Raw genomic sequence first — 27,696 nt, forward strand, 5'->3', positions numbered from 1 at the left:
AGCTCCCGAGGCAGCCGGGTGTGCTGGTATGACCTCACAGGATTCGCTCAGGGGTACACTCCCTCAAAGCGTTCACCAATATGAAAGTGAGTTCTGGGGGCTTTTCCTGTCCAAAGACATTAAGCACTTTTTAACACACATTAAGGAACTTGCCGAGCTGCAGGGCCCAGTGCATCAGAGCCCTGCAGCACTGAACACAACATCCCTCTATCGACCACAGTCCCCTTTAGGAAAAGAAGCCACATGAAAGGAAACCTTCATGGGCACCTGAAGCTTATAGCCCCTCGGCTCCCTCGGGAGTTCTCTTGGCTCTTAGTCCCCAAATTCTGTCAAAATGGCAAGATTCTCAGACAAATACGCCCACCTCTGGTTCACAGCGAAGAAGAAAAACAAATGCCAGCTCTCTGGAGGCTAATTTCCTCCGTATGCGACATCTTCCTCTTTTGTAATAACACCAGGCCACTTTGAAAATCTCAAAGAAGCGATTTTTGTCACAATGCTTTCTTTTCTATAAAATCCCAGTTCTTATCTCATCAAAACTTCTCCTTCATTTCTCTCACTGACATGAGTTTACGTACTGGACAATCTTCTCAAATGGCAGGTGTTACACATCATACACTGTACAATAGTGGAAACCGAGGCAGGGAGGACACAGCAACTTGGGAAGGAGACAGGGAGGGAGGCTGCAGAATTGGACAGCCAGGTTCTGGACCAACTTCTGATTTAAAGGGTTTTATGCACAGCTGGGGATGAGGGTTTGCAAATGGAAGGCTGAGCCACTGAAGTCCTCTGTGCACGCTGAGGGTCATCAAAGGGTGATCTGTGCGTCCCCTGGGTTTGAGTGGGGAGTGGGGGGGGGTAAAATGCATGTTCCTGGGCTCCATGCAGACAGCTAAATCAGAATCCCTGAGGTTGGTCCTGAGGCCTCGACATTTGAATCAAGTTTCCTAGGTGATTCGATTCTTTGCTCATGGCCTGATGCTATTATTTTTTGGTCTGTTTTCCGGTGTTCCGAATTCTAACAGTAAAATCTGAGAACCCCTCAGTTGTATGGGTAGGAGTGGGTCTCTGAATTCCAGAGCACCGTTCACACAAAACACCAGACACGGCTTCTGCCCAAGGAAAACCTAGGGGAGAACACATCCAAGTGAACACAAACCACCGCTAGTTCCAGATGAACCAAGTTCACTCTCAAATGGACTTTGTAGCTGATGGTGTCTACATGCTGGCTAAATACTGAACGGTGTGAAATTCATTAAGAAGAGCCCAGGCCTCTTGCTTCACAGCAAATCTCACCGTTAGGTAAGAGTGAAAAGGATAAAGAGCCAAAACTCATTTCCTGAATGTTGAGGGAAAAAGTTCTTGACTCACTTTTTCAAGATGGCTTGTCCTTAGGGCCCACTGCAGATTGATGGAGACGGAAGATGTCTCTGCATTCAGATTGCAATTCAGGGCCGTGAATGAGTCATCACTCCTCCATTGCTCCTGGCTTGTTTCACAGAAACACAGCACCATGGTGATTGAAATGCTGCAAGACGAAGCTGCTTTCAAACACACAGAAAGATACCTCTCTCTGAAAGGGAATTTAAACAAATCCAAATAGAAGACTGCACTGGGGGCTAAAAGAGTCACCCAAGCTTCTTCCTTTACTGAAGCACGTCCTCTTTCCATGGAGTTTTCGACCCAAATGTTCTGAAACATCCCTAACTAAGGCCTCTGGATGCTTATTAATTCTGAAATAGGATGTATAAAAGATAAAGTATTCTAATTTTTACACTCTGCACATCTTTTATAGGAAGGTTCTGTTGAGAAAGTCAGGTTGGCAAGTATCACATATTTCCTGAGTCTTTCCCTAGCCAGTTGGGATGAGATTCCATACAACAAAGGGTCTCTGGCCTTGAGCCTCACAAAGCTGAGTTAGGAAAACACATCTGAGAGCAGGGATCCAGCTAACCCATTAATCATCCAGGACCCAGGCATGTCTGGACCTTGAGTTGGTGTGGTAGACAACCAAACAAGACATTTTTTATAAAGCAGCTTCCTCCCTGAGGAAAGAATGGTCCCGGGAAAATACATCTAGGACAAAAATCTGATGCAATAGGCTGGTGCAGAAATGGAAGGGAGAATGGTCTGGAGCACAACAAAGCATCTGTGCCTCACACCACACACCATCCCTGGCAGGAACTCAGGCTGAGCCAGGAGGACATCAGGGGAGCACTCAGTGGCCCTGTGCTGGGCCTCTGGGGGAACACCACCCAGCTTCAGGCCCCAGCATTGCCAGTTACTGTTAAATATCCTCTGTGTTTCTCAGGCTGTGGTACTGATCTTGCTACTCAGTGTATGGTCCCCCAAACAGCAGCAGCAGCACTGTCTGGGAGCTTACTAGAAATGCAGGATCTGGGGCCCCACCCCAGACTCCCCAGAAGATTAACATACACATTCAATGTGAGCAGTCTTGGTATAGAATATGATTTGGGGCACTATACATAAGCATTTAAAATCTTTCATTTGTTAGGGATTTTTAATATTTACTAGCAAACATAACTAGAACAGTTGACTCCTGAGTCCATGCATATTATTTCTCCAGATAATTCTAAGTAAAAAAGATGAATCAAGTTGGCTTAAAAGTATGAAGGCAAGATGCACCACCCGCCCCCCCACCCCGCCCCATGCCAGCACAAAGCAAAAAGGGAGAAGAAAAAAAGAGAAAGAGCAAATGAAAAGGACAAGGCAGGGCTTAAAGGCTAGATGGACAACTCCATGAACCAGCAAGCAGGATGGAAGCCAGGACACGCTGGGCTCCTTCCCTAAAGCAGGTGGCAGAAGTCCTGGGGGCGCATGACCTACAGGGACCAGGAACTTGAAGTGCTCCCATGAGAGAGCAGCTGAACCACATTCATTCATTAAAACCAAGGGCTAGTGGAGTTTCCTGGGTCAGAAAGGGGCTTGAAATAAACTGCCGACAGCCACTGGCTGGGGCTGGGGCTTAAAGCCAACCACTAGCCTACGGAGATGGGAGGAAAGAGATACCCTAGCAAATAGCAAACGAGCCAAACCCTGGGTGGTTCAGTGACTGAATATTCCCAGTCAGACAGGGAGGAGCAGGTGCCCTCCAATGCTTATGGAAGACCAGGTCTTGAAGGTGACTGCAAAATCACTAGGCAGAGAAGGGTGAACCAAAAACAAAAGAAAAAAAGCAAAACCAAACCAAAAGTCTGTCACTGAAAATGAGCCAGCAAAGGCAAATTCCAAAATACACACAGAAATCAACTGGTGAGAAACAACCAACCAAAGCAATAATTGGAACATCATTTCATTTGGAGATTAAATTAATTTTGTTGAACAATCTGACAAAAGTTTAAAATAAGTATGTTTAGAATGCTCAGGGCAATCAGTAAGAATAATACCTACTTTCATAAACATTCGAGCAGTGGTAATACATTTTGAAATAAAAATATGTAAAACTAAAAAAGAACAGATGGACAGGAAAAATACCAATTCAAAATCTTGGAAGTAAAAAATATAGTCACTGCAATTTTTAAAAATATCAATAAATGGTATAAGCTCTAGCCTGGACATAGTTAAAAAGGAAATTAAAGAATTGGAAGTAGTACTGAGGAAGTCACCCAAAAGTAGAATGGTGAATGACATTTTAAAATATGAAAAAGCAAGTAAGAGACAAGGAGGATAAACCGAGCAGTTCCAAAATATATCAAAAAGGAACTCCAGAAGTAGAAAATAAACAAAGTGGAGAAGAAGCTACTGAAAATATTTTCATTTTTAAAATATTCACAAAGCACAAAACTCAAAAGATACAGAAAGTACAGTCCCTTATTCAGCCAATCAATTCTTCTCCCTGGAGTCAACTGGGATCACAATTTCCTTATGTATATGTTCAGAGAGATTTCATACATACAAAAATAATTACATGAAACGGTAGAACGATAGAAATATACACACATTCTGCAATTTGCTTTTATTGAGGTATAATTTATATGCAAAAAATTCATCCACTTTAAGTATACAGGTCAATGACTTTTGACATATGTATACACCCATGTACTCACCAACGCCCCAAAATGTTCCCCTGTGACGATTTCAATAAACCTCCTACTCCATCACCCCATCACATATTTCGGGCTACCACTATCTGATTTCTAAACCTATTGAATAGTTCTGCCTCTTCACCTAAGTAGAGAATCATACAGTACGTAGTCTTTTGCATCTGATTTCCTTCATTCCAGAGAAAGTCTCTGAGATTTGTTCATGCCGTATGTATCACTAAGGTTGTTTCTTTTTATCGCTGTGTGGTTCGCAATCATACACAGATGCAATGGTATATGGTGTGTTGTATATGGTATATTCATACCCTAACTTCTCTACCCACTACCCTGTTGATGGACACTGGGGTTGCTTCCCGTTGGGGCTATTATGAATGACGCTGCTATGAACATTCAAGTACAAGTCTGTGTAGACACGTTTTCAACTTTCTTGGGTAAGTACCTAGGAGTGGTTTGCTGGGTCAATCTTTAGAAAATCTACATTTAACTGAGTAAGAAATTGCCAAACTCTTTTCTAAAAAGGTTCCCTCCCTACCAGAAATGTTTGAGAGTTCCAGTTTCTCCACATCATCATTGTTGCTTAGTGTAATCAATCTTCAGACAATTTCAGCCATTTTGGCATTTGGGAAGTGGTATTCCACCGTGGCTTTAACTTTCATTTCCATAATGATTAAGGATATTGAATATCTTTTCATGTGTGCTTTGCCATCTCTATATCTTCTTTGGTGAAATGTTTGTTCAAATATTTTGCCCATTTTTTATTATAAATTCAATTATATGTGTGATTATGTCCAAATTCTCTTTGAGTTCTGTGGAGCTACAGGGGTATCTACCAATACAACACTCGCTGGATGGCCGTCACTCACACTAAGTCTTGAAATCAAGTAGTGCTCTAACTTTGTTCTTTTTCAAAATTGTTTAGCAGTTGCTTTGCATTGTGAGTTCCTTTTTGTATAAATATATTTCAGAAATTGTTTCAGATCAAGATTTGCTTTTTCCCTTTTTTCGTGGGACATTGTAAATAATTTGTGAAAAGATGTACAATCACCTATTCAAACATCTCCACGATGGTGGATATGTAGATAATTTTTTATCCTTTGCTGCGTCAGTGAGGCAAACAATAACCTTCATATATCAGTTCACATGACCATATGGCATATTCATAGAAGTAAACTGATGGATCAAAGGGCATGTGCATTTGCAATGTAATAGACATTGCCAACTGCCCTGCATAAAGATTGTACCAATTCACATTCATGCCACTTTCTATCTTTGATAATTTGATGGATGAAAACATTGTATCTAAGTATAGTCTCATTTGCATTTCTCTTAATATGAGCAAGTAAGAACATTTTTTCATATGAGCCATCTGTATTTCTTTTTCTGTGAATCGTTTTTTCCATTCTTATCCAATTTGGTATTAAGTGCTAATCTTTTCTTCACTGATTTGTTGAAACTTTTTATATACCAGTGAAATTAGCTCTGTGCTTATGAAATGAGTTGTAAATATTTCCCAGTTTGTTATTTACCTTTTAATTTTGCTTTTGGTATGTTTACCATGCAGAAATTTTATATGTATATACAATCAAATTAATCATCCCTTCTCTCATGACTTCTTTACTCCAGGATTATTTTTTAATTCCCCATAGTTTTTTCTAGTAGTTTTATAGTATCAGCTTTTAAAAATATTTATTATTTGGTTTTATTTTTTTTGGTAGAAGACATCAAACAAAAATCAAAGCTAATTTTTTTAACAAAAGCCTGCCCAGTTGTCCACATAACTTTTACTGAACTAAGCTTTGATGAGAAGAAAAACAAGGTTTGGCAAGAGAAATAAATAAGCTTTGGCAAGAAGAGAAACAAGTACTGAAAACCAAAAAAGCCCAATTTAAAAGCCCAGTTGAAAAAGAGTCCAAATATGCCAGTAGTTACAAAAACTATGAACACGCCTGTTCAAAGACAAGGATTATCAGATTGAATTTAAAAACACAATCCAGGCATATACTAAATGTCACTCTTATACACTACCTAAACTAAAAGTATATCAAAAAACTGAAAATAAAGGAATCTAGAATGACATTTCATGAAAATACTTATCCAAAAAGAAAAAGTAAAGAAAAAAAAGCTGGAATGACAGAACTAATAGCAGACAATACAAATTTAAAGCAAAGATTTCATCGCTTCTCGGCCTTTTGGCTAAGATCAAGTGTAAAGCAAAGATTTCTAGGAATTAAAAAGTGACATCATATATACACAGGGTTGAAATTTTTTCCTGAAAGGGCCTATCATCTTCCACTTCCAGAAGCAAAGCATGAGTACTATTCCAAGCAAGCATTCCACTGCAGGGCAGTGTCAATCTCTTGTTTATATTTGCTGATTTGAGAAGCAGAAAGAAAAAGGAATCTTTCTGTAGTTTAATTTCAAAGCCCATCTTCTCCCTAATAAAGCAGCGGCCACACAACAGAACTGATGTTCTGTGATGAATGAGGAGCCCTCAGCCCAGTGAAGCATCTCCTATAAGGGTCCACGGGGAGGCTCAGCCACTGGGGCAGCATCCAGAGAGAAGGACCGTCTCCCTCCTCAGCACTGAGCTGGCAGCAAGTCCAGCTCCCCCTGGGTCGTCCGCCTTGGTCTACATCTGCTCTGTATTAATTCTCAGCAGCTTATTTCATTTCTGCACAGCACAGAATTTACTTTCTATACAATCTCAGCAAAACTGTTCAGGACCTCGAGGCAGCAAACAAAGCAGCTCCCAACAAGCACGCGGAAGGACCAATTGCCCTTCAGTTTCACACAAAACTTTCATTAAGAACTCTTGGCTGGTATCAGGGGCAGTTAGCAATTTCCAGAAAAATCTCCAATGTATTTTCCCTGAAAACAGAGCAAGAAAATGGTTTCTATGAAATTCAGTAGAAAATTTCCTGAAATTGATAATAAAAATTCTTTGCATTTATGAACAAATGACTCATCCATGCCAGGCACCTTGCTGGAGCATTTCACAGTGTGTTTTCTGATCTAATTCTCAAAAACAATCCATCTGGGCAGTATCATTGACCCAGTTTTACTGACAGTCTAGCTGAGCACCAGAGAGTCATTTACAACTTGCCCAGTTCCAAAAACCACAAAGGGGACCATGCCTCGAACCTAGATCAGTGCATTTGCAGGTAAGCTCTAGCGTGGTCCTGTTATTCACGTCATCAGCATGGTTGAGAGTGAAAAAAAAAATTTATCATTAACCTGCTCGGATCATTTAGCATACTCTGTGTAATAAAGACTTTAAGGAAAAAAGCATACATTATGATTAATATGTGCAGAAATTTCAGATTCAATATTTCTACTCATATTCTGGAAAATTCTAATGCGTAGTTACAGCAACAAGCAATTCAGTAAAGACCATTAATCATTTCAAATGATGCTGGGTTCAGGAGATATCATTCCCTGACAGACTGGGCTTCTGGTCCCCATGCTTTTGCTGAGGCAGCTGCTCTCACTTGACGCTTTAGAAAGATTTTTTGATTTATAGTTCGAAGTTGAAATTACCAAAGAGTTTTAAAAGCAGTAAGAAAGCCATATGCATCTTTCTGTCATCATCTCAAAACACTCCCTTTCATTTTGCCTACATTTTTGCCTGAGTGGCTGGGATCACAAGGTCTGATAAAAAGAAGAAAAATAACAGCTTAACATGAAAAACATCACCAAACAATATGAGATGTTTGAAAATCATGAAGTGACAACAATATAACCAAAACCCCTTTGGTTTCTATTCTCACTTCCAGAAAAATGAGTGAAGAAGGCAAGGCAGAGAGCACCGCCTGTGCGTGTGTGTGTGCATGTGCGCGTGTGTGTTCTACTTGCTCTCCCTGCCAGAGCCCGTCCTATTTACCAGTGCCTGTACGCATGCAGAAAAATGAAAACAGACCTTCCTTGCCACAGGCCAGAAACAAGATTCCTTTTATCTGCCATCGCATAACTCCTAGAAACATGGTCCTCAAGGAAGTCATCACTCACACGGATGGGTTTAGTTTTGGTTTTGTAAAGCATTCCCCCCGAAAGCATCTCTAAAAAAGAACATCAGTCTCTTTTAAATTCTACAACAAGGGATTTTTTTTAAGCAGCAAAAGCATACTTGGCAATTCTGAGCCAGATCACTTTCATTATTACTGGGGTTTTCTCCTATGTTTTTATTGTGGTAAAGTACACATAAAAATTACCATCTTAACAATTTTAAGTGGCATTACTCATATTTTTAATATAAATAAGTTGTTTTAAGAATACAAGGAATTTTCCAAAACATTTCTCCTTTCTAGGTATGTAAATGTTCCTGCTGTTTCAGGAGCAGCCAAGACTTCCTGCTTCATCCCCAGCATAAAGGTTTGCCTACTTCAGCTCCCAGGGCGTTAAACAGGCACAAATCAGGTGGGAACCTGCCGTCTGAAAACGCATTTTCCATAGGCGGTGTGACTTAGATAAATTACTTCCACAGATTGCTTTTCAAAGTCTTATTTTATCCTCACATTTACCAAATCTTTTGCTAACATATTATTGAAAAAGGCAAAGTTGCTTTGAGTTTCACATCTACTCAGTGTTTTTTTCGAAGACTGGGGGTGGGTAGATAGGACCAGGATGTAAAAAGCATTAAGGAGGAGCAGGAAAACGCTTAAATGAATACAAAGAATCAGTAGTTAGCTCTTTGAATAATCTGGAGTTGACATATGAGAGAATCAAGCCTGTAATTTTCAGCTGTAAAAAACAGGTCTATGAAGGTAACAAGCAGCAAAAACAAGATAAAGTTCTGAAAAATGCTCTCGCTCCTTTGGGTCCTGTTCACAGATTTTACCCCCGAAATCCTATATATTTTTCATTAAGGCTCCTAACTATTAAATGCTAGTACTTTCAGTGGCAAAGCAAAATACAAATCAATAGTTAATCACATGTTAAAAGCACAGCAAACTCTTTGAAGAATTCTACAGCAGCTCCTGCTGTTGAAATAAAGGCAGTTTTTTTGAAGAAGAAGGAGGAGGAGGAGGAGAGGGAGGAGGGAAAAGAGCAACACAGAGGAAACACCCTTGATTAAAGATCAAGCAGTAAACTAAAGTTTAAAACTGAGCTCCATGTACACTGTTTCTCAGACATACCCATTCTGGCATGTTCTAAATTACAGGGCACCTCTGGCTGGGAATAATAGGCCAAGGTAGGCCAAGCCCAGGAAGGGCTGGTGATCAAACCTAAGTCAACTACACTCAGGAGAATTTCTCTAGTATCTGCCTACAAAATGCAATTAGCTCAGCTCTACACTAAAGCTTGCTTTTCAGGACACGATTCAAAGTTTGAGTCTCTTTTCTTGCTATCCACTTACAATACAATATTTGTAGAGATTTGGCATCCTTTGAACATAAGTATCTCAGTTGCAACACACATCGTGTCCATTCAATTTTACAAAGTACATTTTAATCAAAGCTACACATATTTTCTGACTTTCAAGCGCCTGGAGGCTCAAAATAGTTGTTACCACATGGAGAAACATGATACATGAGCGATCTGCTATCAGAGGTAAGCCTGAGTCTGATTCCCTTTTGTATTTGGGGCTGACATAAGTAGTTTCCTCTGTCTGGGAGTTTTAAATCAAGTGCCAATCGGAAATGGTGCTCTGGAGCCTATGCCAGAAGTAGGTTTCTTAGTCTTCCTGTCTGGCCTTAGCCAAAACCTTACTTAGCACTACTCAGCTGCAACTAAATTTTTCAAAGCAATTTTAATATCTCTATCCTTGTCAAAACCTTATGTCTACAGAGCTGGCACTATAAATAATGAGGGGTGATGGGTTAGGTTAAAACTGGACTTTCTAGTTACAAAATAGTACAGCATAGGGAATATGGTCGATAATATTGTGATATCTACGGATGGTGCCGGGGGGGTACTGGGAATATTGGGGGATCACTTTGTGAAATATATGGTTGTCTAACCCCTGTACTGTACACCTGGAACTGGAACTCACACAAAACAACATTGAATATAAACTGTAACTGAAAAACAACATTTAAAAATACTGAACTTTCAATTATCCAATTCTTGGTTTGCATTGTTGACTTTATTAAATTATGAAATCAAATGAAAAAAAATCTCACCTTGTGATGCCCAAATTCATTCAAAATGGTTCCCAATTTTCTGGTGTTGCTGTGTCGTTTCTGGGCAGCAACAGCTGGGTGGGGGTCGCGCCAGTTGATGGACAAGCGGTGATACCAAAGGTGCTGACTCTCCAGAACGTGAGCTGATTTAACACTAGGGTCGAAACGATGCACTTCACATCCATCGTTGGCCATGCTAACCTCAAAATGGGTGTCGTCACTTCCCAGCCTGGAGAAAAAGAGGAGGATGGAAATCAACACACAGACAAAAACAAAAAAACAAAAAAAAAAAACCCCACAGGTAATAAAGCAAAAAAGTGTTGGGTTGATAAAACTGACAGTTCCAAGGCCAAGTTTCTTAGTGGTAGCAAGACTTCTATTTTAACATGTGGCTAACTATACACATTCACAAAAATTGCACACTAACTGTACACAAAAAGCATTATAGCTAAAAGCTTCTGGATAAAAGAAAGAAGGGAAATTAACTGCTACACAAACACAGACCAGAGGATCACATGTTCAAACATGTAGAAGAATATCAAATTTATTTTAAAGATGTAAACCATGGTAGCAGTGAAACAAAGACTATCCAGCTGTCTTCAGAGATTTCCTCATGTCGAAAACGTAAGCCCTAGGATCAGTTCCCGTGGGGGGACAGAGGTACCTCCTGCTAACAAGGTCATTTGTCTCCATTCTAATGGCCACAGTGCTGTGCGTGCAGTTTGACTTAAAGACGGCAGCTGTTTTCTTAGAAACAGAGTGCATTTTAAAACAGCTCTGTAAAGCAAAAAAGACAGACGTTCGTGGTCCTACCGGATCTAGTACTCAAGAAGCAGATGAGGCATCTCGCCTAAAGTTCTCACCAACAGGAGAAAGAAATTATATTTAAGCACCCAATAGATGGCACATTGTGTGGAAAATTCATATACTTACCAATTTTTAATTTGTTCAAAAATATTCCTTATTTAGTGATACATATAAGGTTCTTCACTTTGATTAAAGCATCAATTTGAATGATGAAATTAACTGAGAGAACATTATTTTTTTAATGGTGATTATGCCTTCCCTGCCCCAAATTCTATAATTAGATGTGATTGACACTACCAATAACCCACGGAGTATCTATAAAACATTGACTGAACCTGGACCCAGTGAGGAAGTACTTCATCCTCTTAGACTCTACTGTTTCAGATTATTTCGTAATTTAGAAATATACTAGCTCTTCGGGTAACAATCATTTACCTGGTTCTAGTTAACTATAAAGTAAGTTTTCAGCACAGCGATCCTCCTCTTAGACTTTCTTAATCCTCTTATCTGCCTTGTCCTCTCCTTTCACTCCCACGGTGCTGCTCTCTTCGTCACTGGATCTGCTGCGTGTCAGTCTCTACTGTCCCTCAGGTACAAGTCTCTCTGTCCTTTTGGCCAGGAAAAGATTCAGCACTCCTCCCACAACAACTCCCATTCCTTTTACCCGAGAGATCCTGTGTCCTACTTTCAACCTCCTGCTGCACCCACACAGCTCACAGCATTGTCACCCCAGTAAGTTTTCCTTGATCTGATCTGGTGTGGCAGAATGACTACCTAAGAGCAGAAGAGATGGATGTGGCACTGTTTTAGGTCCTTGGCTATTCCTTTTAAAATATTCCTGAGAGCACTAAGGTAAGTGTCCTCTATGTCCAGGAATCGAAAACTCAGAGCATAAATACATAAAAAGATGGTCAAGATCATTAGTCAGTGAAGAGAAACAAATCAAAACCTCAACGAGATACCACTTCCCATCCACTAGTGGCTATAAGGTGGCTACCTTTTTTAAGGCGAGAATCAAAAAGACCAATCATACTGTGTTGGCAATGATGTGGAGAAGTTACAACCCTCATACATTGCTTGCAGGAATTTAAAATGGTATATATCCAAGAGAAATGAAAACAAATGTCCACACAAAAACTTACACGTGCATTTTCATAGCAACTTATTCACAAAAGCCAAAAAGTAGAAACAACCTAATTGTCCATCGAATGATGAGTGAATAAATAAAATGCAGTATATCCATACAATGGAATAGGATTGGGCAATTAAAAGGAATGAAGCATTGATACGTGGTACAACACGGATGGACCTCACAAACATTATGCGAAACGAAAAAGCCAATCGCAAAAGGCCATGTGTTCTATGCTTCCATTTTTATGAAATGTCCCGAACCCGCAAATCTACAGAGACAGAAAGTAGGTTAGTGGTTGCCTAGGACTATGAGGCGGAGTGGGGGAAGAGGGCTGCGGAGAAATTGAGAGAGCTGCCATTGGTGCAGGCTTGTCTTGGGGGAGTGATGAAAATGCTGTAAAAATTACTACAGTGACCAAAAAACACTGAACTGCACACTTTACATGAGTGAATTGTGAGGTATGTGGATTATATCTCAACGAAGTTGTTAAAAAAAAACTAAAAACTAAAATCAGAGCAGCTAGAGGGAAAGCTTTTATCCCACATCATTGAGGGCAGAAGGGCTGAAAGAAGTATGGAAGTTAGCGTTTTTCCCTAGCAGGTTCTGTAGTCCATTCTTCATCCCAGCAGGGACCAGAGGCTCTGGCAAATGATTATCTATCTTGATATAGATAATTAGATTATCTATTATCTAATTATTAAAGTGATTACAATTAGATCTATAAACAGCCAACTACTAGAGGGAGAGAAATAGGTTTTCCGAGGCATAAATGACATTGAATAGTGGATAAAAATATTTTATAATTATTAATTTTTATTAAATAACTGCATGGAATGCCAAGATTTCTTTTTTTTACATATATCCTCAGCATGGATGATCTTACCCCTAAGGGGGCAAAAATTGATTTTAGGGGGCAAAAACATCTTCCTTTTTTTACATATAAAGCACAGATACATACGTTACATAAATAGATTACAGTATATCTATGGTGCTAAAATTTCACGGGACTGATTAGGAAACAAATTATCTACAAGTGTCCTTGGGCCCGTGATTTTCTGATTCCTCATTCACATACACCATGAGTGCCTGTGTTAATTAAACTATTATAAGATGAAAGTTTTGGGCTCCAGTGTTCAGTCATTGCTCCTCACCGAAGTTCAGTCGCTGGACCTCATGGCAGCTGGAAGTGCAGGATTCCCTGTGTAAAATACTGGCTCTAGTTGCCTTACTGTGCATCACCTATCGGATCTTCTTCTGTCTGATGCTGAATTAATAATGTCTTGAAGCCCAGTGGTGCAACCCTCCAGAGCACCGAAGAAGAGATGAGAAACATTTGCCTGTGTGTTACCCCGTCTTCAGTTTTCCTTTCCACTCTCCCTCCTACCCCTGAAGCAGTCTTTCATTCGAAGGATGAAATAGGGGTTTTTCCCAGTTCACTGTAGGCACCTCCCTCAGCCCTGCCCCCACTCCCACCGCCAGCCCTCCACGGTCCACCCAGGAAGCCTGGCAGGGCAGACCCACCTGAAGTTCTGAGGTAGATGATGCTACCGTCGGAACCCACGGCCTCTCGTCTCTCTTGTCGTTCCCCTTCTCCATAACATAACGTTCCTTTCAGGGCCTTTCCTGTCTTAGTCTATGTAACTGAAATGATCTGATTTCAATTTTCAACTGAACTTCACACCCAGGTCACTTTCCCAGAAAAAAAAAAGTCTTTTACATTAACTATACAAGTAAAAGCTTTGGCTCCTAGTAGAGACATGTCAAACATCAGAGAGAAGGTGGAGGTGACACCTGCTCCAGGTCTTGGGGGTGGAGGGAAGGCAGGAGACAGATGAGAAGGCAGGGAGCTCACCCACCACACAGCCGAACCTGGCGTCCTCAGTTAGGATGGAGACGACTGGGCACGGAGGTGGTGCTGCTGCCACAGCCCTGGGGCTTGGAGCACGGACTGCCTGGGTGCTGGGCCGTATGACCCCCCTGCCACCTGCCCTCACACCTACCTCACAACTCTGCCAACACTCCCAGTGCTGGGAACCCATGCCCCTCATTTCTGGGTTTCCACGTCCGTCCTGGGTTTCTTTCTTCATTCAGCACCAATTGAGATGCTGTCAGCCTGCAATTTAACTGCCCCTCAAGCAAGCAATTCACCTGAGAAAGGGGGGATGCTTGTCTGGACCCTAAGTCCTGGGTAACAGTGTGATCAGTGTTATATCCACAATCCCAAGTGTCCTTTTCTAGGGCATAAGAAATATTTAGTTCCCAGTTTTCAATTAAGCATTTTCAGTTTTTGAATCAAATGTTGGCCCTCATAATCTGTGCATTTCTATTCCCAGTAGAATTCAACTGTTCTCATCTGCTCGTTACAAAGTTGATTTTGAATAGTGAACATTTAAGTGAAAATAAGAAACTACCCTTTTGCATGGAATAATCTAAAATCTTACAGCAGAACTGTTTTATCTAATAGCTCAGAAGTATAAGGAAAGCAAAAAAAAATTTTTTTAATTTCTCCAAAAACAGCTTTCCCAGTTTCATTTTACTCAGTTATACGCTTTAAGTGAAATTGTCCCAGGGTGTTAAATATTAAGCTCGGTTGCGGGTTCAGTCCCCAGTCGGGGCACGCATGGGTATGTGGGTGGCAACAAGTTGATGTTCTTCTCTCACACCAGTGCTTCTCTCTCTCCCTCTCTCTCTGCCTTTTTATCTCTCTCCCTTCCTTTCTTCCTAAAATCAATATACGTATCCTTGGGTAAGGATAAAAAAAACCTCTCTCCTCTCTTTTTTTGAGACATATATCATTTGTAAGTTCAGAACTGTGTAATGAGTACTGGTGTATTTGGTGAAAAAGTTTCATTACCTTATATTCACCCTTTTACAAAAAGCTCACTAAATCCATCTGTATATTTAGGTAATTTCAGCCTGAATAACTGAATATCAACATTTCCCACAGTTTTGACAAAATCTCATGGTTTCATAAGAAGTTCCTTCTCTTTCTTTCTCTTTTTAATGTAAAAATATACACAGATTCCCCGTGGTCACAACACATAAAAATCCAATAGTGGCCATTTGCCTTGGGTCACTCATCATAACTGCATGTGAAATTTCCAATATCCTCACTGTTCTTCCTTGTTTCTAGGTGCATTCTTAGTAATTTTCTCTCTCTTTAAAATCAGGATGCTCTAATTCTAGCTGGATATCATTGACTTCACCAAAAGGATCATCATTATGCTGAAAACTGAAGTTGCAAAACTGTGTTGCTGAGAGACCTGGGCCACCTGCAGAAGTGTTTTTGTTTTCTTCTTCTATAAAACATACTCACCCTAAAGAGTAGAGACGGCACTGCTTGTTGCGGATTTGATGAGCTAAGCCAAACCTGTCATCAAGACAAACCGACCAGGGCTTCTTTGCAGGGCTGGCGTCGGTGGCCAGGCTGTCTGTGCTCATGTGATCACATGCAATCTGCAGGGAGAGGACATCAATGTGAATGACTTAAAGCATTGGATGATGATAAATGGCAGGTAGGAACTTAACTGCTTCCCTGGTGCCTAAAAACCGTAACGGGAGAGTTATGTCCTTCCGCACTGCTAACTACGCCCTTCCCCAGGGAAACACAGACTGCTGTAAAATGTTCAGAGGAATTCCAAGGGCCAGATTATAAATAACCTCGTGGAGACTACAGGCAGGTTTGAAGGGACATTAAGAGCTGCTATAGCCGTATGCACAGAGCGCACACGGGGAGAGCAAAGCAGGGACATAGATGGCGGGGAAGAGGGAGGGGTCAGGAAAGGCTCTGCAGAGGTGTGTTAGTCTTGGAGGATGAACAGAAGCTGAGACCATGAAGGACAGTCCAGACATGAAGACCAGTGATCCAAAAGCACAGAGGTCTGTCACCCACTGTTCCCACTAGAAGTTGTGAGAGGACCAGGCCTGGGTCTCAGAAGGCTACACGACTGTGGATTCCTTATCTCAGGCAGATGAGGCGGAGCCACCAGGGTCCAGATAGGCAGCAAGTGTCCTCCAAGGTTAACAGCTAATAAGGGGCCTGTGAAATCAATCCATAGTCCCTGCTAAGAGGGTAGTGCACTTTGTGATACACTCTCCTACTGAGCGTCTGCCTGGGGGAGAAGAGCAAGGATCCCAGCCTGAGGAGGCTCTCCCCGAGCTAACCAACCAGCAATAGTAGATAAGAAAAGCAAAGAGAACAAGCATCTAAGTCAAGTGGAAGCAAATCTCTAATTTCAAGTGCACACGAAGTAAACATCCTTTTTAAGGAGTTTATGACTTGTGTTTGAGGCTGATGCAGTGTGAACGGCCCAGGCTGCTAGAACCAAAGAAAACAAGTCTGTGGCCAAGGTATTTACCTTACTGAGCAAGCACACTTCCCCCTAATCCCTTGAAACTCTCGGTGTCCTCACAAGTCACGCAGCAGCTCTCACTGCCACGTCACAGGCAGGCCATTCCACATGGAAAGGTGTTTTGAGGTTCACCACTTCAATTCATTGGAAAACGTAACAGCAAACAAGTTTCTTCTTAAGAAGTTAGTCTAAGCTTGCCAATCCTTTTATTTAACTGATTTTCCAAAATTTTAATCTGAAAAGAGTTTATGTGGCACCTGTTCAACTAATACACCATCACCCTTACTCTTGTCATCTAGGGCTGGCCTGGCAAAATCATCCTAGCACTGTTTATCAGGGACTATGACCGAGTCTTCTAGGATTTGGACATTTTAGAGGGAAGATTAAAAAGTGAGACCCTATAGCCCTGGCTGGGAGGCTTAGTTGGTTGGAGCATTGTTCTGTACACCAATGGTTGCGGGTTCGATCCCTGGTCAGGGCACATACCTAGGTTGCAGGTTCAATCCCTAGCTGGGGAACACTTGGGGGGCAACCCAGCTAGATCTCTCTCTCTCTCTTCTTCTCTCTCTTTTCCTTTCTCTCTAAAAGCAATAAAAATGTGAAACCCTATATATTTATATTCTTTTCCCTCAACCCAGTATCTCTGTCTACAACCACTGATTAAAGGGAAAAAAAAATAACAAATGGAACTGAATCTTCTCCCAAGCAACCAGTACAGAATACATGTATTAATTGGGTGTGTCAACATATTCATTTGTATAATTCATTCCTATTATTATCCCACAGATAAATGGAAATTATTCTTCTGCCTGCCCGCCTCCTAGTCTCCACCCACCCAATGGAGAAGTTGCTAATCTAATTAGTCAGAGCTGTATTTCATTGGGCCTGTTTTTGCCAGTGGGCAAGTTACTGAGCCTTAACATCAACACCTCCATTGGCCCTCGGTTCATACCCTCCCTCCCGCAGCAGTTCTATGGGTCCCCAAAGCATGCCTGGACCTCAAAGCTGAGCCATTTGCTCTAGGGCATCTTCCTGGGGTATTTTCATTAAAGTGGCATAATGACGGTTATCTGCTGTCCTTCTTTGTGTATACCTCTCCCTACAAACTGCCATAGCAACAGATAGGGATGTTCATAGGTTGTGATTCATACTTCCCTCTTAACACTATTAAAGCCAAACGCTGGCCTCCCCCGTGGTGTTTCTCAAGGTGTGGTCCACCTTCATTCGGGAGGTAATTAAAAATGCAGATTCCTGGGTGCCACAACATATCTGTAAAATCAGAATCTTTGAGGATGACACATGCATCTTAACAAGCTCCCCACAGTGATTCTTATGCCAGTGGTCCTGTGAATTTACTGGAAGCCCTCTGTAAAGCCCCACTGGAATGTTCAGCCTGGCTTCCTCTGTGCTTTAGCAAATTAGGGGAATAGACTACTCTTAGGCCAGAGATTGGAACTAAAAAGAGCAGCGCCTCCAACCCCACTCCTAACCAAGCCGGAACAGCAGTATCGACAATTAGCCAAAGGCCTCTGAGAGTCAGATAAGTATTAAGGGTCCAGATTCAGGGCTTTGGGGTTCAGCTGCTCCTTTTTTGCCAACAACAGGAGTAGAGTTTTATTCTATTAAAAAAATACCACTTTAGGCATTTCTTCTTCCACAGACTTCATCTTGCACAGATATATCCCTATTGGAGGCATTCTTTTCCATTCAATCTCTCTGCTAATGTTCCCCTTTCCTCTCCTAGTTCAAAAATAACAGTTTCCCCATTTTAACCATTTATTAACCATCTCATTGATAGACATTAGTTTTTGAAAATAACTAAGAGAAGTCGGTAAAATTCAGCTCCTAAAATTAATTAAATATTGATTTTTCCCAACTTCCTTATTAAGATTTATGGCTAGGGCTTCCATAAACCCTACTGCAAGCAAAATAAATGGAGGCAGTAACTCCAGGCTAAGGTTCAACTCCAGTAATTATAGTCTCTCTCTCTCTCTGCTTCTCTCTCTCTCATTCTCTCTCCTAATCCCCTGTGTAATTTTGGCCATATGAAAGCAAATTAGGCCTAGACAAAGGAAAATAGACTCCAGGGGGAAAAAATGTTTTCTAAAATGCTTTTTAGTTCTGTAACTTAAAGGAATTGAATTTATTTTTATTTTACTTCGTATTGCAAAAGCTTGCATAGCTGTTCTGCCATTCCGGAAGCAGTAGAACCTGGTGAAGGGAGCCCTTAAAATTTGGAGACTTCTGGCAAGAATCATTTCATTGACCAACTGTATGTTTATGTAATACCATTATTTTGAAAGGTAAAATCTCAAGAGTTATGCTTTTGCTGTTTTCATCCCAATTTGTGCGTGTGTGCGATAATAAATATAATAAACACTCGTGTTATGAAGTTCTAAAGTCTGCCTCTCCAGAACCTAAGTTCTTACGTTGTTCTGAAAAATAGGTATATGGATAGATGATTAGATAGATAGATGGATAGATAGATAGGTAGGTAGGTAGGTAGGTAGATAGATAGTTTATGACATATTTTATTTTTTTAAACAGCAACTGTTGCTTAGATTAATTTTGTACTGCAAGGCATGCTTGCTGGGGGCATATGGTTTGGGGGTTGCCATAAAAAGCTAGATCTGGAGCCTTCCCTTAGAACGGAGCACTGTGTTTATGATTTAACTGTTAGTTAACAGCAGTATATGAGTGACTTCAAAACTCAAAGATGTAACCATGGTCTTTCACATTAGAAAACAACACCTAATTAAATGAGCTTGGTGTTCTGTACACTCTACCCAAACACCATGTCCTCTGATGTTTCATAAAAATAAAGGTAGGGTCCCCTGCCCTGATGGGTGAGGCTCAGGGAGATGGGTGACGTTCTGCAAAGCAAAGGGTCAATGATTTGATTCCCCATCAGGACACATGCTTGGGTTGCAGGTCCAGTCCCTGGTGGTGACATTCGAGAGGCAACCAATCAGTGTTGCTCTTCTTCTCTCTCTCTTTCTCTCTCTCTCTCTCTCTCTCTCTCCTTTCCCCTCTCTCTAAAAATAAATAAATAAAATCCTTTTTAAAACTGCAGGGCCTCAATCATGCCCTCAGAATCATCACAACCCACAAGCCTAGGAGCACCATCTCCACTGCAATCTCACGCCACACGGCCCCATGCCCCGTGCATCTGTCCCCGAGCTGCCTACTCTGCTAGAGCACACACGATCTCTGGCACCCCAGCTGTTCAGCAGAGGGAGAGGGGATTGAATTCATGTTTGCTCTTTCAGCCATTGTCCAGCACAGTGCCAGCCGCGAAGCAGGAGTTCAACAAATGTCTACTGAATTGAAGAAAGAATAAATCCATGGTGAACATATCACACGCTGGGCCTTGCTGTACACTTTTGAACACAGATTTGAGGAAGTAATTTTTTTATTTTAAAATGCAGCAGAAGAGGATGGGGGTGGATTTTGCTTTAGTACCTTCAGAGGTTTAATTTCTTTTCCTTGCTCACTATGACTCACTTTTGCTAACTGAAAATTTTAGCTAATAGTGACTCTAATATTCTGCCAGTTTTATAAATTTTCATTTTCAAAATGAGTTCTAAATGAAGCATAAGCCCCCAAAGCAGCTCAACAGCTCTGCATTACATAGAAAGGGAGGAGAGCACTGGGTAGTAAACGATTCTATTTAATAACAAGTGAGCGTCATTCTGATGAGCTCCCACCTGCTGGTCCCTGGGTGACCCGGAAGTACATAAAAGCACAGGACTTAACTGGGTAAAATGACTCTTGATTACAAAACCATTGTGAGGTCTGGAACTTTATCTCATTCTTTCTGGAGGACAATCAGCCTAGTCAGCTTCAGCAACCAAGTATCTATTATTGTACTCATCAAGCTGAATAATCATTGCACGTCCATTTCTCTCTCTTTCCAACTTGTTAGCCCCCTGAGGCTGATATTATATCCCCAGGGCCAAACACAGTTCCTGGCACATACTAGGTGCTCAAAAAATGACAATCCTACACTACTCTTGGCACAGTGCAAGGTCCCAGACCTGAGAGGGACCTTAGCAATAATTTACTGCTCTTCCTTTTCGAGATCAGAACAGTGAGAGACAGAAGCAAAATAAATTATCCAGGGCCACAATATTGTAGCATGCTTTTTTATATATATAAATTTTCTCCTCTTAGTCCATAAGTCATGGGAAAGATCTAAGAGGGCTTGAGATGAACTTTCCATGCCTCAAGAGCTTCTTCTAAGTAAACATGCCTTTTAGAAGGTACAGAACATTAACCCGCAACACATATTAAACGGAATGCAGGGGCTTTCCCTTGGTCAATCTATTTGGAGGGGTGGAGCCCATCCTTGTCAAATTGAAGTCATACATTTAACATCTCTCATTTTCCCTGGGGCCTTTAAGGGTTTCTTAAAGTCACAGGTAAGAGGTCCAGCGTCTTATCCTTCACATTAAACCAAACTATAAAATCACAATTTCAGTATTTTAATTAAGTCTGTGTGAGTCCACCAAATTAATCTGTACCAGCAAAATAAGAGAAAAATTTATGGAAAGCACAGGGACCAATTTATCATCCCATTACTCATAATTAATTCAGCAAGCTTTTACTTCCATGTCTAGGTGACAGATATTAAAATCCCCGATTGACCGCATCATATCAGAAATGGGACTTTCTCCTATCCCTAAATTAGCCTTCTAAAGATCTAGAAATATATTTTCTCCTGTGGGTGAAAAATGGGCTTTGCTGCCAGTGCAATTTGGGAGGAAGAGTGGAGTGCCAAGAGCCAGTGGGCTGAAGGGACATCAGAAGAACTGGGGTCCCCAGTGCCACACCAGCCCCGCAGTGAAGTTGCCTGAGTCCGCCCAGGCCTCACAGGCAGCCTGAGTTGCTCATTTACTCTCACCTGTCAGTTCAGGGCGAAGTTTCCCTCTGGCCTTCATTTCCTCTTCTGACTCTCTCCCCAAGACCAGGCTACTTGAGAATGGAACCTCCTGATTAACGTGTCAAGAGTCATAGACTCTCCTTAATGGACAAGCTCTCTGCCTGCTCGGGGCACTGACTCAGCTTGCCGAGCAGGGTGGGAGCTGCCACAATGTGTTAAGTCACTAACACAGGCCCTCACTCGGTAATGACTTAAAGTGCCCTACAGAATAGAAAGCCTCTGGAATCATAGGCTTCTCTTTGCACTGCCTGCAAAGTCTCCTGTGCTCTCTGGCCTGGCACGTCGCTGTCTGCCACGGCTCTGTGGCAGGAGAGCAAAAAGGCAGACTCCTCCAGATACAAAATGAAGCCTGACCGTCCAGATGAAGGTTTTGACACACTTGACTGCCTACTCATGGGTACGAATCTGTCTTTTCAGATGTTTTTCCAAAGCAATTTTCTAAAGTGGATCCTTAAAACATACCGGGATGAATCATTAAGACATTTCAGGATGGAAGGGAGAGGATGCTGAAGCAAATGGAAGGCAAACTTATCTAATGCCTCCAAGTGAGTGGGTAAACTTAAGCAGCAACGCCTCAGAAACCACGTCCCTCTCAAGTCCCTATCGTGAGTCCCCGAATAGTTCCCCACCCCCTCACTGACAACCCCTTCTTTAAACGGGGCAATCAGTATCTTTTGCATCGTCTCCAAACCCCTTTGTGCATGAAACACAACCTGGGTGGTGCTGATATATCTCAGGAACCTCAAGGCTTCTTCATCCAGGGACTGAGCAGGGCCTGCCCAAGGCTGGAGGTCTATGTGCCACCGGGGACCCTGCGGGAGAGAAAACACAGGTCGGTGTGTAAGGGGTGAGGAGTGTGAGGGTGGGATTGGAAAGACCTAGCGTATGAGACAGGTAGCAAGGCTGCCCCAGCCACCTGTAAAACCAACTTGTCTTGGGGGTGGGGAATGGCTGCCCGGGAGCTGGTTCAGAGCTGCTGTCCTTAAGACCACATCAATCACCAGGAGATAAATGAGGCTGAGAAAGCCCAGCTACCAGGCTGAGCGGGAGATTGCAAAGACATCCCTGGGGACGTCTGACTCTCCTGATCAAAGGCAAACTCCACTTGACCCCATTCGGCTCTCTGCTGCAGCTTTGTAGTACACAGTGCTGCTCCCCCTCCAGAAGAAGCACTCCCTTATCCACCATGGCTTCCAAGGCTCAGTGCTTCAGAGATATGCGCCTGCCTGAGGGTGAGTTTTGTTCTATCAGCACCATGATGCCTGAAATCTTGGGGCACTTGGGCATCTTCCCCAGCACAGGGAGATAGGTGGTGCTGCAGGGAAGCACGGTGGTGCCACGCAGTGTCCCAGACCCCCTGGCCTCTGGGACCTTGCACATGCGGACAAGGTGCCCAGAGCTGTCACCAGCCGGGCTGGCAAAGGTGAACTTCCAGTACGTGAGGCAGTGCCCACATTTCATCAGAGGACTTGCGGAGCACCTATGGGCACAGTGGCACAAACACACCCTAAGACCCCTTGTGTAGTAGGAGTGGTGTGGTGGGTGAAGGGCTGAGGGAAGGCAGTGGTCTAGAAGAAACAGAAATGGGGATCCCTCCAGCCAACAGGAAGCAATAATGATGAAGTCCCAGCTAGAGCTCCAGGTTCTCCACCTATGGTTCTTACCACCTGGAAACTTCCCAGAGGCTCACTGCAAGCCCAAGGGGTTAGTCTGACTCACGGGGAAGGGCAAGAAAGGGCTGGGGGGCCCGGAGAAGCTCAGCGGCTGGCAGGGTAAAGGTCTAGTGTCAGGAAACACTTCCAGTGTCTTGGCACAGGGGTTCCTGCAAAGTGCGTGGGATGGTCCCCTAAACTCCCTTTTACGGTGAGGAAGGGAGCAGGGGTGGGTTCCGGGAACAAGATAAAGGGACCGTTCATCTATGTATGTGTTCTTCACTTAGGTATTGCCATGGGCTGAATGTCTGTGTCGCCTCCCCAAATTCATACGTGAAATGCTAATGCCCAGTGTGATATTAGCATGTGGGGCCTCCGGGATGTGATTAGGTCATGAGGGTAGCCCTCGTGAATGGGATCAGTGCTCTTATAAAAGAGACCCTTCAGAGTTCCCTCACCCCTTCCACTGTCGGAGGACACACACAGAAGTAGGCAGTCTACAGCCCTGAACCGAACCACGTGGCACCCTGATCTGGGACTTCCAGCCTCCAGAACCGTGAGCGATCAATTTCTGTTGTGTGTCAAACCACACAGACTGTGGTGCTTTGTTATGGGGGCCTGGACAGACTAAAACACGTGTTACGGCAGGAACTGTTTCTCATCCAAAAAAGAAACATCTTAACAGGTTAGCCCTGAGATGCTTTAGTACACACGTGGTTTGGTGCTCCTAGATGGGGCGGCCTAGGTCACCTGGGGTTAAACGGAAAGCAAGGAGAAGTGGGGGGAGCCAGCAGGTTAGTCAGCGTGAGGGCAGGTGTGGGGGCTGGGGGAGAGGAGTACACTCTGGACTGAGGGTCTGAGATAAATGTCAACTCTTCGCAAGTGAGGAGGGGTTGTTCCAGGCCAGGCCTTATTGACTCATTGCACAGAGTCCCTAGGGACCCCAGCATTATCGTCCAGACAGATCTGCACCTCCTTGCAGTGGCCGAGCACCCTGCAGTCCCTCCAGACTTAAAGAACCCTCACTGACTTCCCATGGGCTGCGCCTTTCTCGGGAAGCCTTCGGGCGGGCAGGTGGGTTTCAGGGGCTTGCAACCTGCCCCACCTCAGGAAGGCCCTCGCTCGGCTTCATGCTCTGCTGGCACTGACTTGAAATTCTTCATTTCGAACAAGAGGCCCCGCGTTTTCCTTTTGCACTGAGCCCCACAAAATTATCTACTCAGAGTGCCCCGAGGGGCACCTTTTCTGTAAAAACAGCCTTTTCTAATAGCTATTCTTGTTCTGTGAAGGTTGAACAGGCAGACATTCTATTCAGAGAAAGCCTGAGAACATTAGCTCATATACCTTCCCAGTGCATGCCTCTAGCCCTCCCTGTTTCTTTTCCTTTCTTGTGAATTTATTTTTCGGGGACACAGGGGAGAGGTCAGGAATTCCACTGCCCCCACACTTCTTTTTTCCTTCTCTGAATTAGGTGTTGATTATCATTTTGTCAAACAATATTCACAGAGCACCAGCTGCTCTGCGCCAGGCCTGGCCAACACAGATGTGAATATAACCTGGACTCCCCCAGGCGGCGCTCACAGTCCGGTGGGGAGATGACTATGCACAAAGTAACTTCAGTAGGGAAATGCTGAAGCGCTAGGGAGAGCTGTTCTTTCCAGGAAACTATTTAATTATGGAATCATCAATGATAAGCACATTTAAATACAAACGCCAGTTTTGCATGGGAGCATTCTTTTGCATCAGATGACAATGAGTGACTTCCCAAGTTGCCTCATGCAAGCCTGTCTAGGCCTGGCGGTTAAAGCTTCCTGTGGCTTTGTCACGGGACCACTCACAGGTGCCTCCTCATCTGGCCCCAGAGACTCTTGATGAAAATGGTAAAGTTCACCCATTATGGTTTTTCTCTACATCAGGCCATACAGTTTCTGTTGCAACTCCTCACCTCTGGTCGTAGCTCAAAAGCAGCCTTAGATAGAAAGTAAACAAGTGGCCACGACTGTTTCCAATAAACTCCATTTACTACAATAGGCAGCAGGCTGGACTTGGCCCGCAAGATGGTAGTTTGCTGACCTCTGCTCTATTTGGTTATAATTTGGAGGTAGACCAGCCTGGAAGAGAGTGTTTATTTAAAATAAGGCAAAAGAGACAGACTATGATATCTAGATTATCACCAACTTTGTCACCTGGGTGACTTGGGCAAATACCAGTCAGGGTTGCTGTCAGATCAGTGGGCTCCTTCCAACTGGCTAATTTGAGAGGAATTCAATTGACTCATTACAAAGGTGCAGACAGGTTTTGAGGACACCAGGAAAGAACAATGCATTAATATTCGTGGCAGGCAGCACCAAAGAGCCCTTATAAACCATAAGCCTGAAGGAACAAGAAGGGGGAGGAACTGTTGGAACCAGACAGGAAAACTGTTGGAAGGCACGCAGTAGAGGAATACAGCCCACCTATCACACCCTGTCCTGTTACACAGCCCCCTGACTGTCAAGCCCAGCAGGAAGGCAGAGGAGAGGGAGGCTGTGGATTGTCCACACAGGCCAGTCTCCCAGGGCGCAGGGCAGGAGGATCAGGGTACGGAGTGGATATTGAGGGGCCGATGGAAGTTCTCCTTTGCAGCGTCCAATATGGTGGAACTATAGAGCTATCTCAAGGATCCATAAACAGTATCCTTCTTGCAATCTGCTGTTTCCCATTTCCAACTGAGTATTGGCCACTACGCAGCAGCTGGAACAATGCATAATATAAGCTGAGAGACCTAAGGTGGAGATATCCGAAGTGCTTTGGCTTAGTGCTTGGTTGAGCTGTTTAAAAAACATTCCACAGAAACTAATGTTCTTATTGGAATCCGTCTGACAGTAATTTGTGATTATTTCTCCAAGGAAAATGCTAGCTTTTATCATCCCGTTCAATGATCATTCATCGCAGTTCTGTAACGCACACATCAATATTGGTCCTTCGAGAATATCCCACAAACAGAATTCTCTGAGCACCTTAGAACACCAATGGCCAGTGTTTAACAGAACACGGCAAAGTCTATTTTTCTTTAAAATCATGTATCATGACTTTGATAGAGTAGGCAGTCAGACAGGCATGAGCAGAGCAGGAATGAATGGCCAGGTCCAGAATGTCACCAGGGCAAAACGTCCCTGGTGCCTAGCAACAGGCAAAACTGGGAGAACAAGTATTATAGGCTAAGAGCTCACTCCCAGGGTGACCTTTCCTACCCTAGCATGTTGCTGGTCGTGTGGTTTAGACCCCTGCCCTTTCACATCCAGTTTAGACCCCCTAGAGGAGGAACAGGGGGGCTGCAGAATAGCCTCATAAGATGCCCACACAAGCTCTTGCATGACCACTTCCACGAGAATTAAGCTCTCGGGACAGTGAGGTTCTGACAGGCATCAGGTAATCTTAGGACAAAGCCTCAGGTCTGCTGACCACACCTTTTGGTCAAATTAGGGATAACATCTAGGCCTCAGCTGTGTTTTAGCTCCAGGCCCAGAAAAGCAGCAAAACCAGACAAGTGAGGACAGCTGACACCAAGACCAGATGTAATGACTAATGTCCCCCTCCCTTAGCACTGACCAATCAGTAGAGACCATGAACCTGAAACAACACGCCTGGAAAACTGATGAATATTCTATCCAGATCCTCTCTGAGACCTCCCCTAAAATCCCTGCCTTGGAAACAATATAAAAACTCTTAAGGCTCCCTCCCTTTCCCCCTCCTCCACCCTTTCCCTTTCCCTTGTTTCCACCCTCCCATTCCCCAGCATGCCAGCACCTTCCCCCAGCACCTTCCCCCACCACCTTCTTTCCTCAGGGTACACTCTCTGGAGCACACCCCCACATTCCCCGCTTCTTCCCCCAGGCTGTTGTCTTTGGTTTCTTTCTCCAAAGCTCCAAGGGCCCTTCTTTTGCCTCTGTAACTTGCTTCCTGAGTCCCTGCAGCCCATATAGCTCAGTTCTTCTACCTCTGTGACTCCCTAAATTAATTTCTTGGCTCTGAATTCTTTCTTAGCCAAACTCAAGGACTAAGGTCTAACACACTAACTCTGGGGTTAACAATTTTACCCCAAACAATTTTCTAAACTCCAGGGTACACTGTTATCCATGTGCTCCAAATATCAAGTGGCCAGAACGATGCTACCCCCATCACTGCTGGGAGGTAGGAACATGGATTCACAGTCCTGTCTGTGCCCCCACTTCCTCTTCAGATGGTAAAGGAGCAGCTTATACAGAAGGAAGTTAGAGGTACTGTCATTTGGGGCTGGTCTGTCTGCCTCCAGCAGGCTTGAGCTCAATTGTCAGATGTAGCATACACAATGAGTTACCACAGAGAATCAGACATGCCCCTAAGCCGCTGCAAGGGTGGAGGTGGGGGCCCTCAACTTGTTGGCAATCGTTGGTCCTGACCCCTAAACCACTCATACAAAGGAGTCCCTCCCCCAGCATGACCAGCATCTCAAGGAGGGCTGGGTCCCAGATTTCTGAGGAAAGGAAGCAGCCCACCTTTTGTTTGGGAAGGCTTTATCCAGGAAATGTGCATTGAAAAGTGAGCTGGTTTCTTCTATTGAGGGGCAAATGTTTTGAATACATAGAAAAATTTTACATAAATTAAGG

At 43.3% G+C, this 27,696-nt stretch overlaps 1 protein-coding gene across 2 annotated transcripts in view; it reads right to left on the bottom strand.

Annotated features, from left to right (window-relative positions):
- METTL24 (methyltransferase like 24) overlaps positions 1 to 27,696 on the bottom strand; it is a 105,196-nt gene that overhangs the window by 47,188 nt on the left and 30,312 nt on the right. For both annotated transcript variants that reach the window (XM_053914264.1, XM_053914262.1), the window contains exons 2-4: positions 22,130 to 22,228; positions 15,439 to 15,578; positions 10,184 to 10,412 (exon numbers count right to left, since the gene is read on the bottom strand). In XM_053914264.1, the coding sequence (XP_053770239.1) occupies positions 10,184 to 10,412; positions 15,439 to 15,578; positions 22,130 to 22,228 (468 nt within the window). The remainder of the gene's footprint in view (positions 1 to 10,183; positions 10,413 to 15,438; positions 15,579 to 22,129; positions 22,229 to 27,696) is intronic.

This window comes from Desmodus rotundus, chromosome 11, assembly GCF_022682495.2.
Source record: "Desmodus rotundus isolate HL8 chromosome 11, HLdesRot8A.1, whole genome shotgun sequence".
NCBI classification, from domain to species: domain Eukaryota; kingdom Metazoa; phylum Chordata; class Mammalia; order Chiroptera; family Phyllostomidae; genus Desmodus; species Desmodus rotundus.